Source organism: Salvelinus alpinus, chromosome 8, assembly GCF_045679555.1.
Source record: "Salvelinus alpinus chromosome 8, SLU_Salpinus.1, whole genome shotgun sequence".
Taxonomy (NCBI): Eukaryota; Metazoa; Chordata; class Actinopteri; order Salmoniformes; family Salmonidae; genus Salvelinus; species Salvelinus alpinus.
In genome coordinates, this window is record NC_092093.1 from 73,544,527 (window position 1) to 73,565,132 (window position 20,606).

Genomic DNA, 20,606 nt, shown 5'->3' on the forward strand with positions numbered 1-20,606 from the left:
CTTCCATCCTACTGAGAGAAAGAGATGCTTACATGAGACTGACAGTAACACTGTAAAACACCTTAAAACATGAGATCCTAATACAATATCCAGTACACCACCAGAATATCCAGTGCACAGAAAAACATTTAACCAAAACAAAAAGAAAAAAAATTCTGGTAATTACACATCAAGTTTCCCCATCAAATAATCAACATTTGCTTGTACACACACCTTCCAAATATCTCACTCTGTCTAAAACAATATTTCAAACTGTAAAAAGAAAAGTGGGTGCTCTCAGTTCCTCTCAGAATAATTGTGTCAGGTTGTTGCAGTCCTTCTTTATTCAGCCTCTCCCATTTCATCCCAGTAGAGCAGAGCAGAGGAAGCATTAGAAGCACTTTCAGACTCATTCTGGTCCATCTGTCACTGCTATTAGAGACAGTGTCCAGCCTCAGAGCCTCAGTGTCTCGCAAAGCACAGCCCCATAAAAACAGCAGTGGAGTGGACCAAGACTACAGCATTTAAACTACAGCACACCCCTTTAAACCCCCACACACTGGCACACACACATGCAAGCAAAAATGCACGCACGCACACATTCTGGCTGTTCCGGCCCTGAGGGAGTGGTGGGGGGGAGCAGAGGGAAAAGCAGCAAGTCAGACAACACTTACCAGACACGCCGCCATATGTGGTTCTCTTGCCACGGCCAATGCCAGGCCAAGGAGTGCCGTCTGCCTTGAGCCCCATCAGCCCAGATACCGTGTTGGTTGCTGTGACGCCATCTGCACCACCTGCAGGGACACGTTTAGTCATTAGCTGTGGGGGAACGGGCACAGGGCTCGGCTACGCCAGCCAAACCCAGGGCCAAATCAACCAGCACCTTAAAGGGTCCTGCAGTGCACTGTGGAGCACAGCAGGGCGTCTGTTTAGATGCCTGTGGACTTTTACTGTGCCAAGTAATTCCATTAGTGTCTCTATGTTGTTTGGGGTTGTGTCTATCACTTGGCTTTCAAAGGAAAACGATGCAGAAGTGTTTTGTGGGAGAAAGAGAACACGTTCATATGAGGCTGCTACGGTCACTACATGAAGCTAGCTGACTGTAGACTACCAGTTACATTCTAGGGTGGTCAGGACGAAACTATTATGCACAGTTCATGTAAGTCCATCTATAAAAAAAAATGAACATCAAAAAGAAACAAAACAACAACAACAGATCATTTGAGTACGGTATATTCAATGAACATTGACTTTAGGTTTAGCCTAAATGGCATTTTATGCCCTACATAGTGCACTACTTTTGACAAGAGCCCTATAGGGGTTTGGTCAAAAGTAGTGCGCTACATAGGGAATAGGGTACCATTTGGGACTTTGCCTAAGTAAGTGGGGCTAGTTAGCGTACCTTCGTGTGCTGCCATGGCTATATCCACAATGTTGGTGACGTTGGGGGTCAGTTTGGCGAAGAAGGGGATCTGGACAGCTTGTCTCACCCAGCGGCAGATGTTACGCACCAACTCTGTATCCTGAGGAACAAACAGACAAATAAACGACAATAAGAGAGGGATGGCGATGGTGGTAAACGAGTGTAGCCGACTGAGTGAGGTGAGAGAAGAGAAGGGGTTGGAGTTGCGTAATGCTACCGGTCTGTTATCTGTTGGAACTTGGGAGTGCATGGGTAGAAAATAGTCATGGTTTCTGAAGAAGACCCACTACGGTAAGTTATTCAGGTTAGGGTGCGTCCCAAATGTCACCCTATTCTGTATATGAGCCCTGGTGAAAAGTAGTAATTCGCCATTTGGGATGCAGACTCGGTTTTCACATGGATGTCACACTGTTAAATCATTAGCACGTCTCATTTAAAACAGGTTGGCTGATGAGGTGGCATTACCAATGGGCAGAGGGAGGATCTGTTTAGGGTTTTCACCCCCAGAAAATCTAATACAAAATCAAATGTATCAGCATCATTCCTTTCAACATGCCTGTAATGGTGAAGCTTAGTCAGTATTTCTCTGTTTTACAGATATCTAAACCCAACTTCAAATCCGTTAATCGTTTGTTGTTTGGAGCCCCCTATTGAACCCGGTTCCTTATATTGAGGACTACTTTTGACCATAGCTCTATAGAGCATGTTATTATTACAGAGGCTCTTGTACCTCCCGTTGCATCTGTACTTCACTGTTAGTCAGCCCTCCCTCCTCTCTTCATCGGTCTGTATGAGCCTTTCTTCTCTCACCTCATTTTGTTTCCGTTCTTCTCTCTTTCTCCCTCTCAGCCCTCTTCTCACCCAGTCATCTCTCTCTCTCTCTGATCCTCTCTCCATCACCTCTTTATTTCAGAGGAAATGGGCTTATTTTTTGACATATCCAATAACTGTTGGTATATACAGCCTTGAGCAATGGGTTTTACTCTACTGTATAAAAAAGTGATATTTACAAGCAGATTGAGCACTGAGGTCAGTCTCTCACACGGACTAAAGGTTAGTGTTTTATTTTTTAAACCATTAGCAATAAATGGATTTGTAAAAAATAAAAAGAATAAATGGAGGGTCCTGAAAGAAAGAAAATACATTTCCCTCTGACTGAATATTTCCTTTCTATTTCCAGGTCATGCTGTGTGATTCAGTAGCACATCAAAAATAACAGCTATTTGTACAATGATATTTGGCCTGCGTCTGAACATATACTATAAGAGTGGCACTGAGGGGTGAGGTGTGGGGATAGGGGTGAGGTGTGGGGGGAGGGGGGAGGTGTCGGGGATAGGGGTCAGGGGTGGGGGGAGGGGGGATAGGGGTGAGGTGTGGGGGAGGGGGGATAGGGTGAGGTGTGGGGGAGGGGGACTAGGGGTGAGGTGTGGGGGATGGGGACTAGGGGTGAGGTGTCGGGGAGGGGGGGATAGGGGTGAGGTGTGGGGGATGGGGGATAGGGTGAGGTGTGGGGGAGGGGGACTAGGGGTGAGGTGTGGGGGATGGGGATAGGGGTGAGGTGTCGGGGATGGGAGATAGGGGGTGAGGTGTGGGGGGATAGGGGGTGAGGTGTGGGGGATAGGGGTGAGGTGTGGGGGGAGGTGTCGGGGATAGGGGTCAGGTGTGGGGGGAGGGGGGATAGGGGTGAGGTGTGGGGGAGGGGGGATAGGGGTGAGGTGTGAGGTGTGGGGGAGGGGGACTAGGGGTGAGGTGTCGGGGAGGGGGGGATAGGGGTGAGGTGTGGGGGATGGGGGATAGGGTGAGGTGTGGGGGAGGGGGACTAGGGGTGAGGTGTGGGGGATGGGGATAGGGGTGAGGTGTCGGGGATGGGAGATAGGGGGTGAGGTGTGGGGGGATAGGGGGTGAGGTGTGGGGGATAGGGGTGAGGTGTGGGGGGAGGGGGGAGGTGTCGGGGATAGGGGTCAGGTGTGGGGGGAGGGGGGATAGGGGTGAGGTGTGGGGGAGGGGGGATAGGGGTGAGGTGTGGGGGAGGGGGACTAGGGGTGAGGTGTCGGGGAGGGGGGGATAGGGGTGAGGTGTGGGGGATGGGGGATAGGGTGAGGTGTGGGGGAGGGGGACTAGGGGTGAGGTGTGGGGGATGGGGATAGGGGTGAGGTGTCGGGGATGGGAGATAGGGGGTGAGGTGTGGGGGGATAGGGGGTGAGGTGTGGGGGATAGGGGTGAGGTGTGGGGGAGGGGAGGGGGGATAGGGGTGAGGTGTCGGGGATGGGGATAGGGGTGAGGTGTCGGGGAGGGGGACTAGGGGTGAGGTGTCGGGGATGGGGGATATGGGTGAGGTGTCGGGGATGGGGGTAAGGTGTGGGGGAGGGGGACTAGGGGTGAGGTGTGGGGGAGGGGGACTAGGGGTGAGGTGTCGGGGATGGGGGATAGGGGTGAGGTGTCAGGGATAGGGGTGAGGTGTGGGGGATAGGGGTGAGGTGTGTGGGATGGGGGATAGGGGTGAGGTGTGTGGGATGGGGGATAGGGGTGAGGTGTTGGGGAGGGGAATAGGGGTGAGGTGTGTGGGAGGGGAATAGGGGTGAGGTGTGTGGGAGGGGAATAGGGGTGAGGTGTGTGGGAGGGGAATAGGGGTGAGGTGTGTGGGAGGGGAATAGGGGTGAGGTGTGTGGGAGGGGAATAGGGGTGAATATAATCACATTGGTGCCTAAAAATATGCCAAATGTATTCTAAGGGTGGACAAGAGGGTATAGGGAAGGTTACTCCATAGGAGACAATACAATTCACTTCCAGGATTTGGATAAGATATTAGATTTATGCACTTGTGTCTCTAGCAAGTGCCATCCATAGCAATTTGCCTTGATTTATTCAAGACTTACAAACAGTGTATAAACAAGAGTGGAGAGGAGGGTTCAACCAGTCCACTCCCATCTACCTGCCTGCCTGCCTGCCTGCCAAAGACAGATAGAGAGAGAGAGAGAGAGAGAGAGAGAGAGAGAGAGAGAGAGAGAGAGAGAGAAAGAGAGAGAGAGAGAGGCCTTATATCTGGCCTCCCTAGAGATGGTTGATAGCGCTGGCTGCTTTCCTGGGGAGATTCATTGGATAGATATTTCTGATCCTGCACCCAGCCAATGTATCAGAAATACTTGAAGCAGTGGATGTATTTCTAGGTTGATTTGTAGGTTGAGTAAGTATCAGTGTACAAAGAGGGGAATGAGTGGATATGCAGACTGTGCTACAATGATGTAATTACTAGCTAAACCTTCGATGAAGAGGACCTTCAGTGAATTCTACATGTATTCGTGTCATGGATGCAATTGGCATTGGCTGTAGTCATAGAATAGCTGATTATTTTGGGATAAAAATAAAATACTAATTAGCTTGATGTGTATGATAATATTTCTCTTTGAGAAAGAGCGAGAGCAGAGACGGAGATACTCTAATATTCTCGAACCAGGCAGCCACACAGGAAGAAGAGGGACTAAAACCAATCCTCCCAGAGGGTCATGGGAAATTGCATTATGGCTACTTCAGCACAAGAGGCTGGGTCATGGCCTCCAGCCAAGCACCATTGCCCAACCAGATGCTGCTTGTAAGAACCCTGCTCTCACAGAGGTGGAGCTCTCCCTGCCAGGCATGCCTGGGCCCCTGACAGACAGCTTATTACACAGCAGATGGGGGCCAGGCCAGCTAGCACTCCAGTCTGTGGGGGACATAGGCCGTGGGGGGAGCATAAGGGTGGAGGGCAGAGGGAGGAGGGAGAGGCAGAGGAGGCTAAACCTAAGCCCAAGCCCCCTCCTTTTGCAGTTTGGCTGTACAACATATTCTGCTTGGCTGGAGAGACGAAGCACCTGTTTGACAGGCCTGTTACTGGTTCTGGCAAGGGAGACATTCTGTGTCTCTTCTCTATGAGAGCAGGTCTTAGAGCAGACCCTGTTGTACCTCTGCGCTCTGAGACCATTACCTGAAGGTCTGGCAGAGAGGGAGCGGAGGGTGTGACGAGCTACAAACATGCTGTCAACATGAAAAACACACAGGACTCATACTGTGGATTCTACAATGGGCATGATTCCCAGAGGAGAGCAGGACCACCAGTGATGGGACACACCGAGGATTTTATCATTCCAGGTTCCATCAGAACGGAATGAACACATTCCAAAACACTAATCCCTCTTGACTGACTGACTGATTGTAACAGTACAGAAGGGGCCATGATGATGAAAATCAAATAAGAGGCACTAGCCGTTAAGGAGGAGAGGTCTAGTATGAAATGAAAAGAGTTGGTGGAAAGGGTACTTGACGGACATTTTTTATGTATTTCTTTCTTTTCCTTTCTCCCCGTGAGCTGTTTCCGCGGGGCAAGCTGGCATGCGGATTAGTTTCAGCACGACGGGCGGCCCCAGCGGAGGAGCGTGTGTGTGTAGAGGGGGAGAAGAAGGGGAGGTGTATCACCCCCAGGCAGGGTTGCGGAGGGGGTGAGGGCTGTTGAGACAGCCCAGCCCACCAGAGAGGAGGGTGGGTTACCACAGGCTTACACCTGAAATTTTAATTTTACAGTGCAAGGTCACGAGAGGTCAGCTCTCTCGTTAACAACCCCAGACTCTCAACGGGAGAGCGGGTGAGTGTGTGTGTGTGTGTGTGTGTGTGTGTGTGTGTGTGTGTGTGTGTGTGTGTGTGTGTGTGTGTGTGTGTGTGTGTGTGTGTGTGTGTGTGTGTGTGTGTGTGTGTGTGTGTGTGTGTGTGTGTGGAGGTGGGGGTATGATGGAAGCTGTTTGTCACCAGGCCGCATGTTCAAAGGGGGCTGAATATAGCTCGGGGAGGAGGCTTCAGTTTTAATTTGTGAATCGGAGGAGTGGAAGAGCGGTATCAAAGGGAAGAAGGGAGAAGGATGTATAGAGGAGCGTTATGGAAGGGAAGGAGGGAAATGGATGTATAGAGGAGCGTTATGGAAGGGAAGGAGGGAAAAGGATGTATAGAGGAGCGTTATGGAAGGGAAGGAGGGAAAAGGATGTATAGAGGAGCGTTATGGAAGGGAAGGAGGGAAAAGGATGTATAGAGGAGCGTTATGGAAGGGAAGGAGGGAAAAGGATGTATAGAGGAGCGTTATGGAAGGGAAGGAGGGAAAAGGATGTATAGAGGAGCGTTATGGAAGGGAAGGAGGGAAAAGGATGTATAGAGGAGCGTTATGGAAGGGAAGGAGGGAAAAGGATGTATAGAGGAGCGTTATGGAAGGGAAGGAGGGAAAAGGATGTATAGAGGAGCGTTATGGAAGGGAAGGAGGGAAAAGGATGTATAGAGGAGCGTTATGGAAGGGAAGGAGGGAAAAGGATGTATAGAGGAGCGTTATGGAAGGGAAGGAGGGAAAAGGATGTATAGAGGAGCGTTATGGAAGGGAAGGAGGGAAAAGGATGTATAGAGGAGCGTTATGGAAGGGAAGGAGGGAAAAGGATGTATAGAGGAGCGTTATGGAAGGGAAGGAGGGAAAAGGATGTATAGAGGAGCGTTATGGAAGGGAAGGAGGGAAAAGGATGTATAGAGGAGCGTTATGGAAGGGAAGGAGGGAAAAGGATGTATAGAGGAGCGTTATGGAAGGGAAGGAGGGAAAAGGATGTATAGAGGAGCGTTATGGAAGGGAAGGAGGGAGAAATGACTTCCCTGTGGTTGCTGAGGCAAACGTGAATAAGAGATATGAGGTAACGGAACCAAAGTCTACATTCCTTCAAGCTAGGCACTGTGTCTTAACCACTCACTCATTAGACTGCACTCACTAACCACATTATAATCACACGTGTGATCAAATGAAAAATCATGACAACTGCCATCAAATGAGAATGAAACTCATACAAAAAACATTGTGATAATGACATTGTGATAAACACTTACAGGCCAAGTACATCCTCATCATCGCTTCTAAATAAAGCGAAGCCGGTTCAGAAGGGAAACCCAAGTGTGGTGGCATCAGCTGATCGCATCAGAGTCGTTCAATATGCTCATGTTGCAAGGTTTGGCTGCTACAGGGTTGTCATTGATTGCGAGGATCAACCATGTTGCTGCTCTGCTGTTGTCAATAGCCGGCTACAAACTAGCTAGCTAAGTAGAATTAGTCTATCATATCTATTATATACTTTCTTTGTTCCCAATGCCAGTTTTGGGGCATAGTCTGTTCTCTCGGCCAACATACCCCATCACCCCTCATCACCCCCTTTAACCGATAACTTTTTTCCTCAGATTTCAAGTTATCACCTTGAACCTTAGTGGGGAAGCTGACACTGTATCGCGTTGCGATGAATAATCAAGGCTTGCTTTAGCTACCAGCCATGTGGATTGGCTCCTGATTCTAGCATTACCTAGATCCTGTGGGCTTGCTAAACACCCACATGGCGATCCGCTGTTGACGATCAAGCGTCAATCACCTCTAATGTAAACGTTCTGTCAGAGAGCTTATTTCAGACACACTAATATGCAGGCTTATTCTAGTAATCTATGGGGTCTATTTCCTCTCGTTACCAGGTCGTCATCTATTCTTCTCTCATGACTTACCGGCATATACTATTAGGCATAAGCTTCAGCTCAGGTACTCTATGTTGTAGGCCTAGGTTTTAGATTATCACGTCACTTTCACTGTGCACGCTGTGCATGTATCAGTAGTGACATTAGGCTATTTGGATAGCACAGGTGGTTATATGTAGCTACCATTTTAGTTTTCGGTTCTGGGGGTTTGTTCGTGTTATGCAATTTAATGGTATGTCATGGCCACTGCAGCAGTCATTGTCTGGTCTTCCCTCCGTACAATGTCTTCTGTTATATAACCATATATGTCTTTTCTATTCCAAATTTCCGTTTGGAAAGGAAGCCTTTCTTTATTATGGTCCAATAGCAGGGATTCAATTAATCTTGGCTGTCAGGACCCTTCGGTGGGTAGTCTGCTCAGGGATCCATCTTCCCGCCTACTCTTCATGGCCTACGGAGAAGCGACCACCGTGCATATCAAGAGTATCTCTCCTCTCTCAGTAGCACAAGTTTGAGTTAACTTAAGGCAATAGTGCTGGGTTGATGTTACGCTTGCTAGAGGCGGTCTGTTTGATGGCGTTTATGGGTTCTTCAGTCTGTAAATGCACAACATTCTATATAGCATATCTTGCTCACCTCCTGTAGTTATTTTAGCCTCTTTATATGATGCTTCGCTCCGGCAGTGAGCTACCCTGAAGGAGCAGAGCCCTAATGCCAAGACTACGCGTTGTAATAAAGGGTTAAACGTACACGTGGTGTTACCTTTCTGAATAAGACTTTTCTTCAACAAAATGTTAAACTACTCATCTTCAAAAAAGAACAGTACAGTAGCTACCGTTGGTTATACAATCCGAGGGAGCCGTTGTGAATGACTGTTTGAAATTGCATATTAATAAGACATTCAAATGAGATTTCCCTACCATTTCCATAGCGTCAGAACGAATGTTTTTCCCGCTGTTGCGTTGAGAGGTGGCACGGCCGCCACGCACGCGGAGCGGCGGGGTGTGATGGAATGATATTGCCTCTCTCTCTTTAGTTCACTCCGAGGTTACCTGCCTGCGGGCACATGGCTTTGATTAGCTTTTTGTCTTACAGCAGAAAATCTAACGGCAGAGGGGATATAACTCTGGAAATTTACGGCTACTGTGAGAGAAAATAGCTTTGTCTCCTTCCCCGGTTATAGACGGGAACTCGTTCGTTCGTACGTTCGTTTCATTCATTCCCCTCTCCACCGTGGGCCTGAGGTGGGACTCAAGTCAAGGTGGTAAGATTGAAAATCACAGCTTTCCTTTCTTTGCCTTTATCCGTATCCAGATAACTAAGGCCTTTAGGTTGTGGTATAGTAACTTGCTGTGTGCTGTTTCAGGCACATACAGTAACAGCTCTCATCACTTACTGTACTGTATATCACACTGCTTTAGTCACTGTGCTGTTTATAGCAGACTTGTTTCATCATTAGTGATGTGGAGCTACAAGCTAAACCTTCCTCTCCCACTCTATATACAGGCGTACTGTACATCCACATACACAGAGGGCATGGTATCCTGTACCTAAGGATACATCGTATTGCTCCCATCCAAAATGAGAGCTAAGTGGAGGCTCAGAGCATCTTGAGATCAACCCTAGGCAGGATTGGTAGGCTACAAGCTACACTACAGCATACTACAGCTGTAAAGCTGCAATATCCCAATACAATCAGCGTACGGAATATCAAACTCTTTGACATATTTTTCACCCCGTTAAAAGTCAGAACAGCCTGCCTGCCGTGCTGTAAACTGATGAGGGTTAGTATTAACCTCCTGAGCGGAGAGGTGTGATACTCTGTGATATCCGGGCTTTTAAAAAAGGCCCCTTCCGTCCTCTTCCAGAGCAGCACTACTCTGCGTTTTAATGACCTTGTTTTAACGTTAAGACATGGTGGTGTTAGAGAGTCAGATAGGTAGAGAGTCCTGTTACTGACTTGACCACCGCACCGCCGGGCTACGAGCACTTAGATGACAGGCCGTGTCACACATGTTCAAGTCAAAAGCACAACTGACCCTCACAGAGAGACAGGCTAATGTGTAAACATTTAGATATGCTGCTAGCAAAAGAAGGTTCTCACATATCGTCGCTGACATTAAACGGTGAGTTTAGACAGTGTGAGGTAATGTGTGTGGTTGTCTACCGGTGGACACCATGGTCTACGGTTGGTGTTAAATAATAAAAGAAGCAATGTCCTTAAAAAAATGAAAGATACAAATAAAAGAGCAGTAATGCATCAAACAGCCAAAGGCTCATTTAAACTTACATTATATTCCCTGGTGACTGATCTGCCCATCCCATCTCATATTCCATACTGATGACATGCATCAAGCGAACAAATAGAAGTGTTGACTACAGTCACATACTCAAACCGTTTAACCAAACGCTACATTAAACTCAGACAATGCAGCATCTCATTTGACAGAAGCCAAGTCAGAGAAGGATTGTCCCGTATGGATTATTACAATCATTAAATGTTTCAACTAAATGTGAAATTATAGAAAGATGTGTATTTTAGGAGGGCGCTGATGAGAAATCAACGCTCCATTGGAGTGGAGTCAGTCTCCATTAAACCAGAATAAACGCTCCAACTCACTCCTTCAGTGGTTTTCATTGCCTGCGTCCCACCTCAAACCAGATCACGCACCCCCTTTTACTCCTCCTACACTGGGAAAAGCACCCAAGTGGATAGCTCCACCTTCGAGTCTGATTCTACACACCCTGAATATAATCACTCTCACACTGAGATATTCAGACAGTCATAGAGTTACAGCTACTCGATCAGAAAATCTTCTAAAATCAGCCATGTTGAACTACCTCCACACTGCTGATGTAATGACCTACTGATATGATGAATGCTATTTATCAGTCACCACCATGGCATTGTACAGTAGTAGTCAGTAGCAGAGCAACAGAGAGGAGTTGTTGACTCAGCTCAGCTGTAGTGGTAGAATAGTGTTTCTCTGTGACAGAGTCCATTAGAAAGCAGACTGTCTGGTGTATCTGACAGTGTGATCATTCAATTTTATAAGAGCTGTATCTAACCAGATGTTCACAAAAATAGGTGTGTAGTCGATACTTCAACTTGTAGTCAAGTGCAGTCTTTGAGTCTGAAGTCTGCACTGAGGCTTACAATAGTTGAGAAGTCAGTGAGGCGTGCACTATGGTAACGTCAGTAGTAGAGTTGAGTCTTCAGTCAGTCAGTCAGTCAAAAAGGTGTTCGTTCACAGGCACACAGTAGTTGAGCTGAGGGCTTACCTGCCCACAGGCCAGTCCCATGCCCCTCTCCCCCATACCATGTGGGCAAGACAGATTCAACTCCAAGGCATCAGCTCCTGAGGCCTGTTGAAAGAATAACACACGCAGAACCAGATCGTTATCACAAGCTTTTTTTTGTTTTGTTTATACAAATGATCACCATGAACACATTTTTTTTTTAAATGGAAGATGCCATCACCTTTCCTTTTTTTGGAAAAACCAAGAGCTACAATATTATTCACGTGCATTTGATTTCTTATGTCAAAAACCTGGGCAGATTTCATACCCCAAAATGTTCTCCCATGAATTCGGTTAAGGGACGGATCTTTTAACAATTCATTCACTTGAGTGCATTTCAGTGTTACACCATGTCGGATTGATATTCCATTTATTCACGCACCAACACCACAACATGAAGTGGATGCGGATTTGCAGATGTACTGAAGATGCACACACACTGTACATTTACCGAAATGCAATTCAATGCAAAACAATGGAGACTGGAAAAAGAGGCCCCTAAAATAGATGAGACAAATTATAACTGTTCCGCATGGATCGGCATCAGATGACACTGTAACATGGACTGGTGGAGAGAGAGGGAGAGAGAGAGAGAGAGGCAGAGAGAGAGAGAGGCGTCGAGCGAACGCATCGAGAGAAGAGCGGCGAGAGAAGCAACGGCTGAGCCGGAAAGGCATCTGACAGGCAATTACGTTTCCGTGGGGGCTTTAAAACACATCACAAGAGGGATTTAAACAATTACAAACAGCTCCACAAACCTGCCAGAGAGTCTCCAGCTGCGGATTTATGATTTGGCCTCAGACTGACAACCATTAGAGAGAGAGAAAAGAATAATAAGCATTTTAGCCTTACAAAGTGCACATTTCATGGTCAATTGAGGCCCAAACGCAGTCACAACATGGTCATAATGCATCGGGATCCCCAAAGCCAATTATCAATCATGTTTAATTTCACCCTTCTTCCTTAAGCCCTTCATGGAGAAAAGGGAGGGGGTGGCCGGCGGATTTATTTTGTTCTATAGTCTTTTTTTCTCTCTCTCTCTCATTTCAGATCATAATAAACTTTGCGATGATATGTGAAGGAAGATGGTTGGGGGAGGTGTTTGATATTGTGGGCTCAGTTTAGAGAGCCAAGGATGAGGGGAGTGTATCCTGTACACAACAGAGAACAGAGAGCATAGACTGTTTGTTAGACATGTCTTCATCCCATCCCCCCAGCTCAGAGACAGAAAGAGAGAGAGAGAGAGAGAGAGAGAGAGAGAGAGAGAGAGAGAGAGACAAGAGTGAGAGACAGCTAGATAGAGTTTTGTTAATTATCTATTTCACTTGCTTTGACAATGTAAACATATGTTTCCCATGCCAATAAATCAATTTGAATTGAATTTAAATTAAATTGAGAGAGAGACAGAGAAGGACAGAGAGAGAGAGAGAGAGAGAGAGAGAGAGAGAGAGAGAGAGAGAGAGAGAGAGAGAAGGACAGAGAAGAGAGAGAGAGAGAGAGAGAGAGAGAGAGAGAGAGAGAGAGAGAGAGAGAGAGAGAGAGAGAGAGAGAGAGAGAGAGAGAGAGAGAGAACATTCCTCTCCTCTCATCTCTGATCGGCTGTCTGCTCCAGGTTGCTGTGTCTGTCAGGCCGAGTGTGATGCATTCGATCGGATAGTTTTCTGTACCTTCCCCTCATGAATATCAGAAAGTATAGGTGTTGGTCTCCCTCTGAATTATACCAAGTTTTCCATGGAAATCCAACATGGACCTAGTTAGCTTTGTTCAGTTCGAGGGATGCGAGCACCAAATTATGTAGACACGCCCAAATGTGCAGAGCTTACCCCAGGCTTATCCACACAACATGATAAGGCAATGCACATGTGCAAAATATGAAATCAGCTCATTGCAACGAACGAAGCTAGGCAAAGCAGCGAGGCATATGCTGACCCTGTCCATTAACAGTGACTGGAGTCAGGAACGTGAGTCAACGATTTGAACGGACGGGAAGGAAGACATGAATACCCAGGCGCCTTTCCTGAGATTTGGATGCAGTTTTAGCAAATGTTGATATTTTTTAGCATAAAAAACACCAGAATCATTGAGGAAAAACATGAAATAACAAAAAAGAATGAACATTTGTCTACCCTGCCTATTCTGACCGCACATCACTGATCATTTAGAACCATTATGAGGGACAGTGCAGTACCATATTAGGACCTGCATTTTAGGGGTGCATACAAACAACACACACAACAGAAAGAAACATCGAGAAAAGGGACGACACTGTCAAAGCTGTAAGCATCTTAAACCCGTCAAAAAGTGCACGCACGCCGTGCACACGAGAGAGAGACTGAAGCACAGACTGAAGTATAGATACATTTTAACCCAATTATGAATTAGGCTCTACTCCAGCTGTATACATTGTAAATGCGCAATTTATGAAGCAGGCCATGCGCATAGGAAATAAAGGCCAAGCATTGCATTAATATTTATACACTTTGTCCCAGGGGCGATAAGGCTCTGGTCAAAAGTAGTGCACTATTAAGGGAATTGGGTGCCATATGGGACAGATACTGTACATAGGGATCATGATCCAGGAGAGACCAGGAAGAAGGAGAGCTTCTAGAGGATGGACGGATACGCTCCATAACCAAGACAGAGGCCCCAAGCAGATATTTATGCAACCTGACACTGCCTTTGACATGGATTATCAACCCACAACTTGATAAGGGAAACATAACCTAGCACCGTCACAGACTCTAGAGCATCAATGTTGGTGTGATCTCCACGGGTATTAGGAACAAGATATGAGCCATAAAAGTGCCTTAAGGACAGACACAGTCTATCGGTCTGTCTTTTTGTCACCACAAAGGGACAAGCAGAAAAAAAAATGCATTTCTCGTGGCCCCCTTAATGAAGTAATAGTTGTAGAAAATATATACACTACCGGTCAAAAGTTTTAGAACACCTACTCATTCAAGGGTTTTTCTTTATTTTACTATTTTCTACATTACAGAATAATAGTGAAGACATCAAAACTATGAAATAACACATATGGAATCAAGCAGTAACCAAAAAGGTATATTTTATATTTCAAATAGCCACTCTTCGCCTTGATGACAGCTTTGCAGACTCTCAACCACATTCTCTCAACCAGCTTCATGAGGTAGTCACCTGGAATGCATATCAATTAACAGGTGTGCCTTCTTAAAAGTGAATTTGTGGAATTTCTTTCCTTCTTCATTCGTTTGAGACATTCAGTTGTGTTGTGACATGGTAGGGGTGGTATACAGAAGATAGCCCTATTTGGTAAAAGGCCAAGTGCATATTATTGCAAGAACAGCTCAAATAAGCAAAGAGAAACGACCGTCCATTATTACTTTAGGACATGAAGGTCAGTCAATCTGGAAAAATAACTTTGAAAGTTTCTTCAAGTGCAGTAGCAAAAACCATCAAGCTCTATGATGAAACTGGCTCTCACGAGGACCGCCACAGGAATAGAAGACCCAGAGTTACCTCTGCTGCAGAGGATAAATTCATTAGAGTTACCAGCCTCAGAAATTGGAGCCCAAATAAATGCTTCACAGAGTTCAAGTAACAGTCACATCTCAACATCAACTGTTCAGAGGAGACTGTGTGAATCAGGCCTTCATGGTCGAATTGCTGCAAAAAAAACACGAGCAATGGACATTGGAGATTTTTGGTTCTAACCGTCGTGTCTTCGTGAGACGCGGTGTGGGTGAACGGATGATGTACGCATGTGTATTTCGCACCATGAAGCACTGAGGAGGTGTTATGGTGTGGGGGTGCCTTGCTGGTGACACTGTCAGTGATTTATTTAGAATTCAAGGCACACTTAACCAGCATGGCTACCACAGAATTCTGCAGCGATACGCCATCCCATCTGTTTTGGGCTTAGTGGGACTATCATTTGTTTTTCAACAGGGTCATTACCCAACACACCTCCAGGCTGTGTAAGGGCTATTTGACCAAGAAGGAGAGTGATTATATTATAAAAAATGAAGCGAACTGGATGCAATATGGGGAAAAATACCCAAAATTCATTTTCAATTCTCAACATAGAAATGCTACCAAATATTTTTTATTGAAACTTGTTACAAATGATGAAGTCACTCATGGAAGTAAAGTACTTTAAGAATATGTTTTCGTTTCAGTCTCCTCCATCTCCACTAACCAAAGCTAATGTTATGGATTTTTCCCCTATTAATAATGTAAAATTAACATCTGTACGGAAAGACTCATGTGAAGGCCAAATTACAGAGGAGGAACTTCTTGATGCAATTAAAGCCTTTAAGTTCGTGAAAACTTCAGGACTGGATGGCATACCAGAGGAGTTATACCAAACCTTTTTTGATATACACAGAGGACCATTTTTAGCATGTTTTAACCACTCCTATATAAATGGTAGATTATCGGACACACAACAAGAAGGTCTGATTTCATTATTAATGAAACAGGATCCAAGTGGTATATATAAAGATCCAGTCCATTAAAAAAATTGGAGGCCTCTTACACTTCAGTGTTGTGATGCAAAAATTCTAGCTAAATGCTTGGCACATAGAATTAAAAAGGTATTGTCAGATATTATTCATCCTAATCGGACAGGTTTTTTACATGGACGATACATTGGAGATAATATAAGACAAATACTGAAAACAATAAAATACTATGAAATATCGGGGAAACCAGGCCTGGTTTTCATAACTGACTTTGAAAAGGCTTTTGATAAAGTATGACTGGAGTTAATGCCTGGAATATTTCAATTTTGGAGAATCTCTTATAAAACTGGTTAAAAGTTAAAGTATAGTAATCCTAGGTGTAAAAGAGTAAATAATGGCTACATCTCAGAAAGTTTTAAACTGTCAAGGGGAGTAAAACAAGGTTGTCCACTATCGGCATATCTAGGTATTATTGCCATCGAAATGTTAGCTGTTAAAATTAGATCCAATAATAATATTAAGGGATTAGAAATCCATGGCTTAAAAACAAAGGTGTCATTGTACGCTGATGATTCATGCTTTCTTTTAAAACCACAATTAGAATCCCTCCACAGCCTCATAGAGGATCTAGATACTTTTTATAACCTCTCTGGATTAAAACCAAATTATGATAAGTGTACTATGTTATGTATTTGATCACTAAAAAATTCAACTTTTACATTACCGTGTAGTTTACCAATAAAATGGTCTGACGGGGATGTGGACAGTATACATATCCAGAAAGAAAGGATCTCACTCCAATAAATTTTAACAGAAAGTTAGCAAAAATAGATAAGATCTTGCTACCATGGAAAGGAAAATACCTGTCTATTTTTGGAAAAATCACTGATTAACTCCTTAGTCATATCAGTTGACCTATTTGCTTATGGTTTTGCCTACACCTAGTGACCTGCTTTTTAAATTATATGAACAAAAAATATTCAATTCTATTTGGAATGGCAAGCAAGACAAAATTAAAAGGGCCTATTTATATAATGAATGAATTTGGAGGGCAGAAATTATTAAATATTAAAGCATTAGACCTCTCACTAAAGGCATCAGTCACACAAAAGTTATACTTAAATCCAAAATGGTTCTCTAGAAAATTAGTAAGAATGTCTCACCCCATGTTCAAGAATGGCCTTTTTCCCTTTATTCAGATTACAACTGCTCACTGTCGGGTATATGAAAATGAAATAATCTCCAAAATCTCTCTTAAAAAAAAAAACAAGCCTTAGAAAGTTGGTTGCAATTTCAGTTTAATCAACCAGAAAAGACAGAACAAATAATACAACAAATATTGTGGTTAAAATCAAATATACTAATTAATAAAAATAAATAAATAAATATAATCTTTGTAAATAACATCATAAATAGGACTGGTGGAGTTATGTCACACATGCAGCTAACAGTCTGCTCTACCCCAAAATTACAACCAACTAATTACAGCATTCCCACAAAAATGGATGAGGCAAGTGGAAAGGGTAAAAGTAAGGAACTTGTCTGTCGGCCCTGCATTAGAGACCAAAAATGGTTTAAATTTTTTTTGATAAATATATACCAGTTTCATTTAAGGACCCAAAAATTGACAGCTGTGCCATATAAATTGCAAAATAGTTGGGAAGAGATTTTCGACGTACCGATTCCATGACACCGGATTCAAAACTTCAAATTTAAATTATTATACAAAAATCTTGCAACCAAAATAATGCTAAATATATATGGGGGATACAGTCTTCCCAGCTCTGCAGATTTTTCTGCAAGGAGGCAGAGTCATTAGATCATTTATTTTGGTACTGTCCATATGTAGCTTGTTTTTGGTCACAGATCCAGGAATGGCTGAAGAATTGCAACATTTACCTAAAACTAACACTGAAGATAGCAATACTGCGAGATTTGAAATCACAGTCAATCGATCAATAACATAATAAATAATTTAGCAAAAATGTTCATCTTTAATTTACAATCTGTAGAAACTATGAGAATAGAAAGGTTCAGTACTTTTGTGAAGCATGGTCCTGTAGCCCATCCCAGCCTTGCGCAGGTCTACAATTTTATCCCTGATGTCCTTACACAGCTCTCTGGTCTTGGCCATTGTGGAGAGGTTGGAGTCTGTTTGATTGAGTGTGTGGACAGGTGTCTTTTATACAGGTAACGAGTTCAAACAGGTGCAGTTAATACAGGTAATGAGTGGAGAACAGGAGGGCTTCTTAAAGAAAAACTAACAGGTCTGTGAGAGCCGGAATTCTTACTGGTTGGTAGGTGATCAAATACTTATGTCATGAAATAAAATGCAAATTAATTACTTAAAAATCATACAATGTGATTTTCTGGATTTTTGTCTCTCACAGTTGAAGTGTACTACCTATGATAAAAATTACAGACCTCTACATGCTTTGTAAGTAGGAAAACCTGCAAAATCGGCAGTGTATCAAATACTTCTTCTCCCCACTGTATATACACAGTTGAAGTCGTAAGTTTACATACACCTTAGCCAAATACATTTAAACTCAGTTTTTCACAATTCCTGACATTTAATCCTAGTAAAAATTCCCTGTTTTAGGTCAGTTAGGATCACCACTTTATTTTAAGAATGTGAAATGTCAGAATAATAGTAGAGAGAATGATTTATTTCAGCTTTTATTTCTTTCATCACATTCCCAGTGGGTCAAAGGTTTACATAGACTCAATTAGTATTTGGTAGCATTGCATTTAAATTGTTTAACTTGGGTCAAACGTTTCGGGTAGCCTTCCACAAGCTTCCCATAATAAGTTGGGTGAATTTTGGCCCATTCCTCCTGACAGAGCTGGTGTAACTGAGTCAGGTTTGTAGGCCTCCCTGCTCGCACAAGCTTTTTCAGTTCTGCCCACACATTTTCTATAGGATTGAGGTCAGGGCTTTGTGATGGCCACTCCAATACCTTGACTTTGTTGTCCTTAAGCCATTTTGCCACAACTTTGGAAGTATGCTTGGGGTCATTGTCGATTTGGTAGAAACATTTGCGACCAAGCTTTAACTTCCTGACTGATGTCTTGAGATGTTGTTTCAATATATCCACATAATTTTCCTCCCTCATGATTATATCTATTTTGTGAAGTGCACCAGTCCCTCCTGCAGCAAAGCACCCTCACAACATGATGCTGCCACCCCAATGCTTCACGGTTGGGATGGTGTTCTTCGGGTTGCAAGCCTCCCCCTTTTGACTCCAAAAATAATGATGGTCATTATGGCCAAACAATTCTATTTTTGTTTCATTTCTACATTTCTCCAAAAAGTACGATCTTTGTCACCATGTGCAGTTGCAAATAGTAGTCTGGCTTTTTGATGGCGGTTTTGGAGCAGTGGCTTCTTCCTTGCTGAGCGGCCTTTCAGGTTATGTCGATATTGGACTCGTTTTACTGTGGATATAGATGCTTTTGCACCTGTTTCCTCCAGCATCTTCACAAGGTCCTTTGCTGTTGTACTGAGATTGATTTGCACTTTTCGCACCAACGTACGTTCATCTCTAGGAGACAGAACGCGTCTCCTTCCTGAGCGGTATGACGGCTGCGTGGTCCCATGGTGTTTATAAATGCGTACTATTGTTTGTACTGATGAATGCGGTACCTTCAGGCATGTGGAAATTGCTCCCAAGGATGAACCAGACTTTTTTTCTGAGGTCTTGGATGATTTCTTTTGATTTTCCCATGATGTCAAGTAAAAAGGTACTGAGTTTGAAGGTAGGCCTTGAAATACATCCACAGGTACACCTCCAATTGATTCAAATTATGTCAAATAGCCTAACAGAAGCTTCTAAAGTCATGACATACTTTTTTGGAATTTTCCAAGCTGTTTACAGGCACAGTCAACTTAGTGTATGTAAACTTCTGACCCACTGGAATTGGGATACAGTGAATTATAAGTGAAATAATCTGTCTGTAAATAATTGTTGGAAAAATGACTTGTGTCATGAACAAAGTAGATGTCCTAACAGACTTGCCAACACTATAGTTTGTTAACAAGACATTTGTGGAGTGTTGAAAAACGAGTTTTCATGACTCCAACATAAGTATATGTAAACATCCGACTTCAACTGTATTTAAATGATATGTGTATGTATGTATGTATATAGATATGTATATATTTGCCCCAAAAATATATGGGGAATTGCAGACAATTACATTGATGGAAGCAACAATCTATCCGCAATATTAAACTGATCCAACCCCCCCCCCCCCCCCCCCGACCTCAACCAAATTGAGATGGTTTGGGATAAGTGAAGGAAAAGCAGCCAACAAGTACGTTCATCTCTAGGAGACAGAGAGAACTCCTTCAAGACTGTTGGAAAGACTGAAGCTTCATTCCAGGTGAAGCAGGTTGAAAGCATGCCACGAGTGTACAAAGCTGTCATCAAGGCAAAGAGTGGCTATTTGAAGAATCTCAAATATAAAATACTTTTTTGGTTACTACATGATTCCATATGTGAAATTTTATAGTTTTGATGTCTTCACTATTATTCTACAATGTAGAAAATAGTGAAATAAAGAAAAACCCTTCTAAAACTTTTGACCGGTAGTGTATATATAATAAGAATTGATAAGCAGCCCCTAAATCATTTTCTGTTTGTGATTTAAAAATTCTGACAACTGAGCAATGTAAAATACAAATATTTAGGAAAAGTCAGGGAAGGAGCAGGACGTCGCCTTCAAAATGGCAGATCTATTTTAAAGACAAAATCCAACGGCAGTGGGCGTCGGCTTTGGCAGTTCTAATGTTAAGGCGTTCATAGACCATCACCATCCAATGTTTCCATTTTTTCTTCTCTTATCTGTTTTGTATTGAATAAAATAGGAATGTCTCACAGTAAGAATTTTACATTAGGAATTGTAGCCTCTAGCACATAGCTATGATACAACCTTTCCTCTCCAAAGCTGGG

General features: G+C 43.8%; 1 protein-coding gene across 3 annotated transcripts in view; it reads right to left on the reverse strand.

Moving 5' to 3' along the window:
* LOC139583682 (dihydropyrimidine dehydrogenase [NADP(+)]-like) overlaps positions 1-20,606 on the reverse strand; it is a 201,471-nt gene that overhangs the window by 63,557 nt on the left and 117,308 nt on the right. For 2 of the 3 annotated variants that reach the window (XM_071415018.1, XM_071415020.1), the window contains 3 exons: positions 11,192-11,275; positions 1,382-1,502; positions 654-773 (listed from right to left, as the gene is read on the reverse strand). In XM_071415018.1, the coding sequence (XP_071271119.1) occupies positions 654-773; positions 1,382-1,502; positions 11,192-11,275 (325 nt within the window). The remainder of the gene's footprint in view (positions 1-653; positions 774-1,381; positions 1,503-11,191; positions 11,276-20,606) is intronic. The other variant, XM_071415019.1, reaches the window with a different exon arrangement.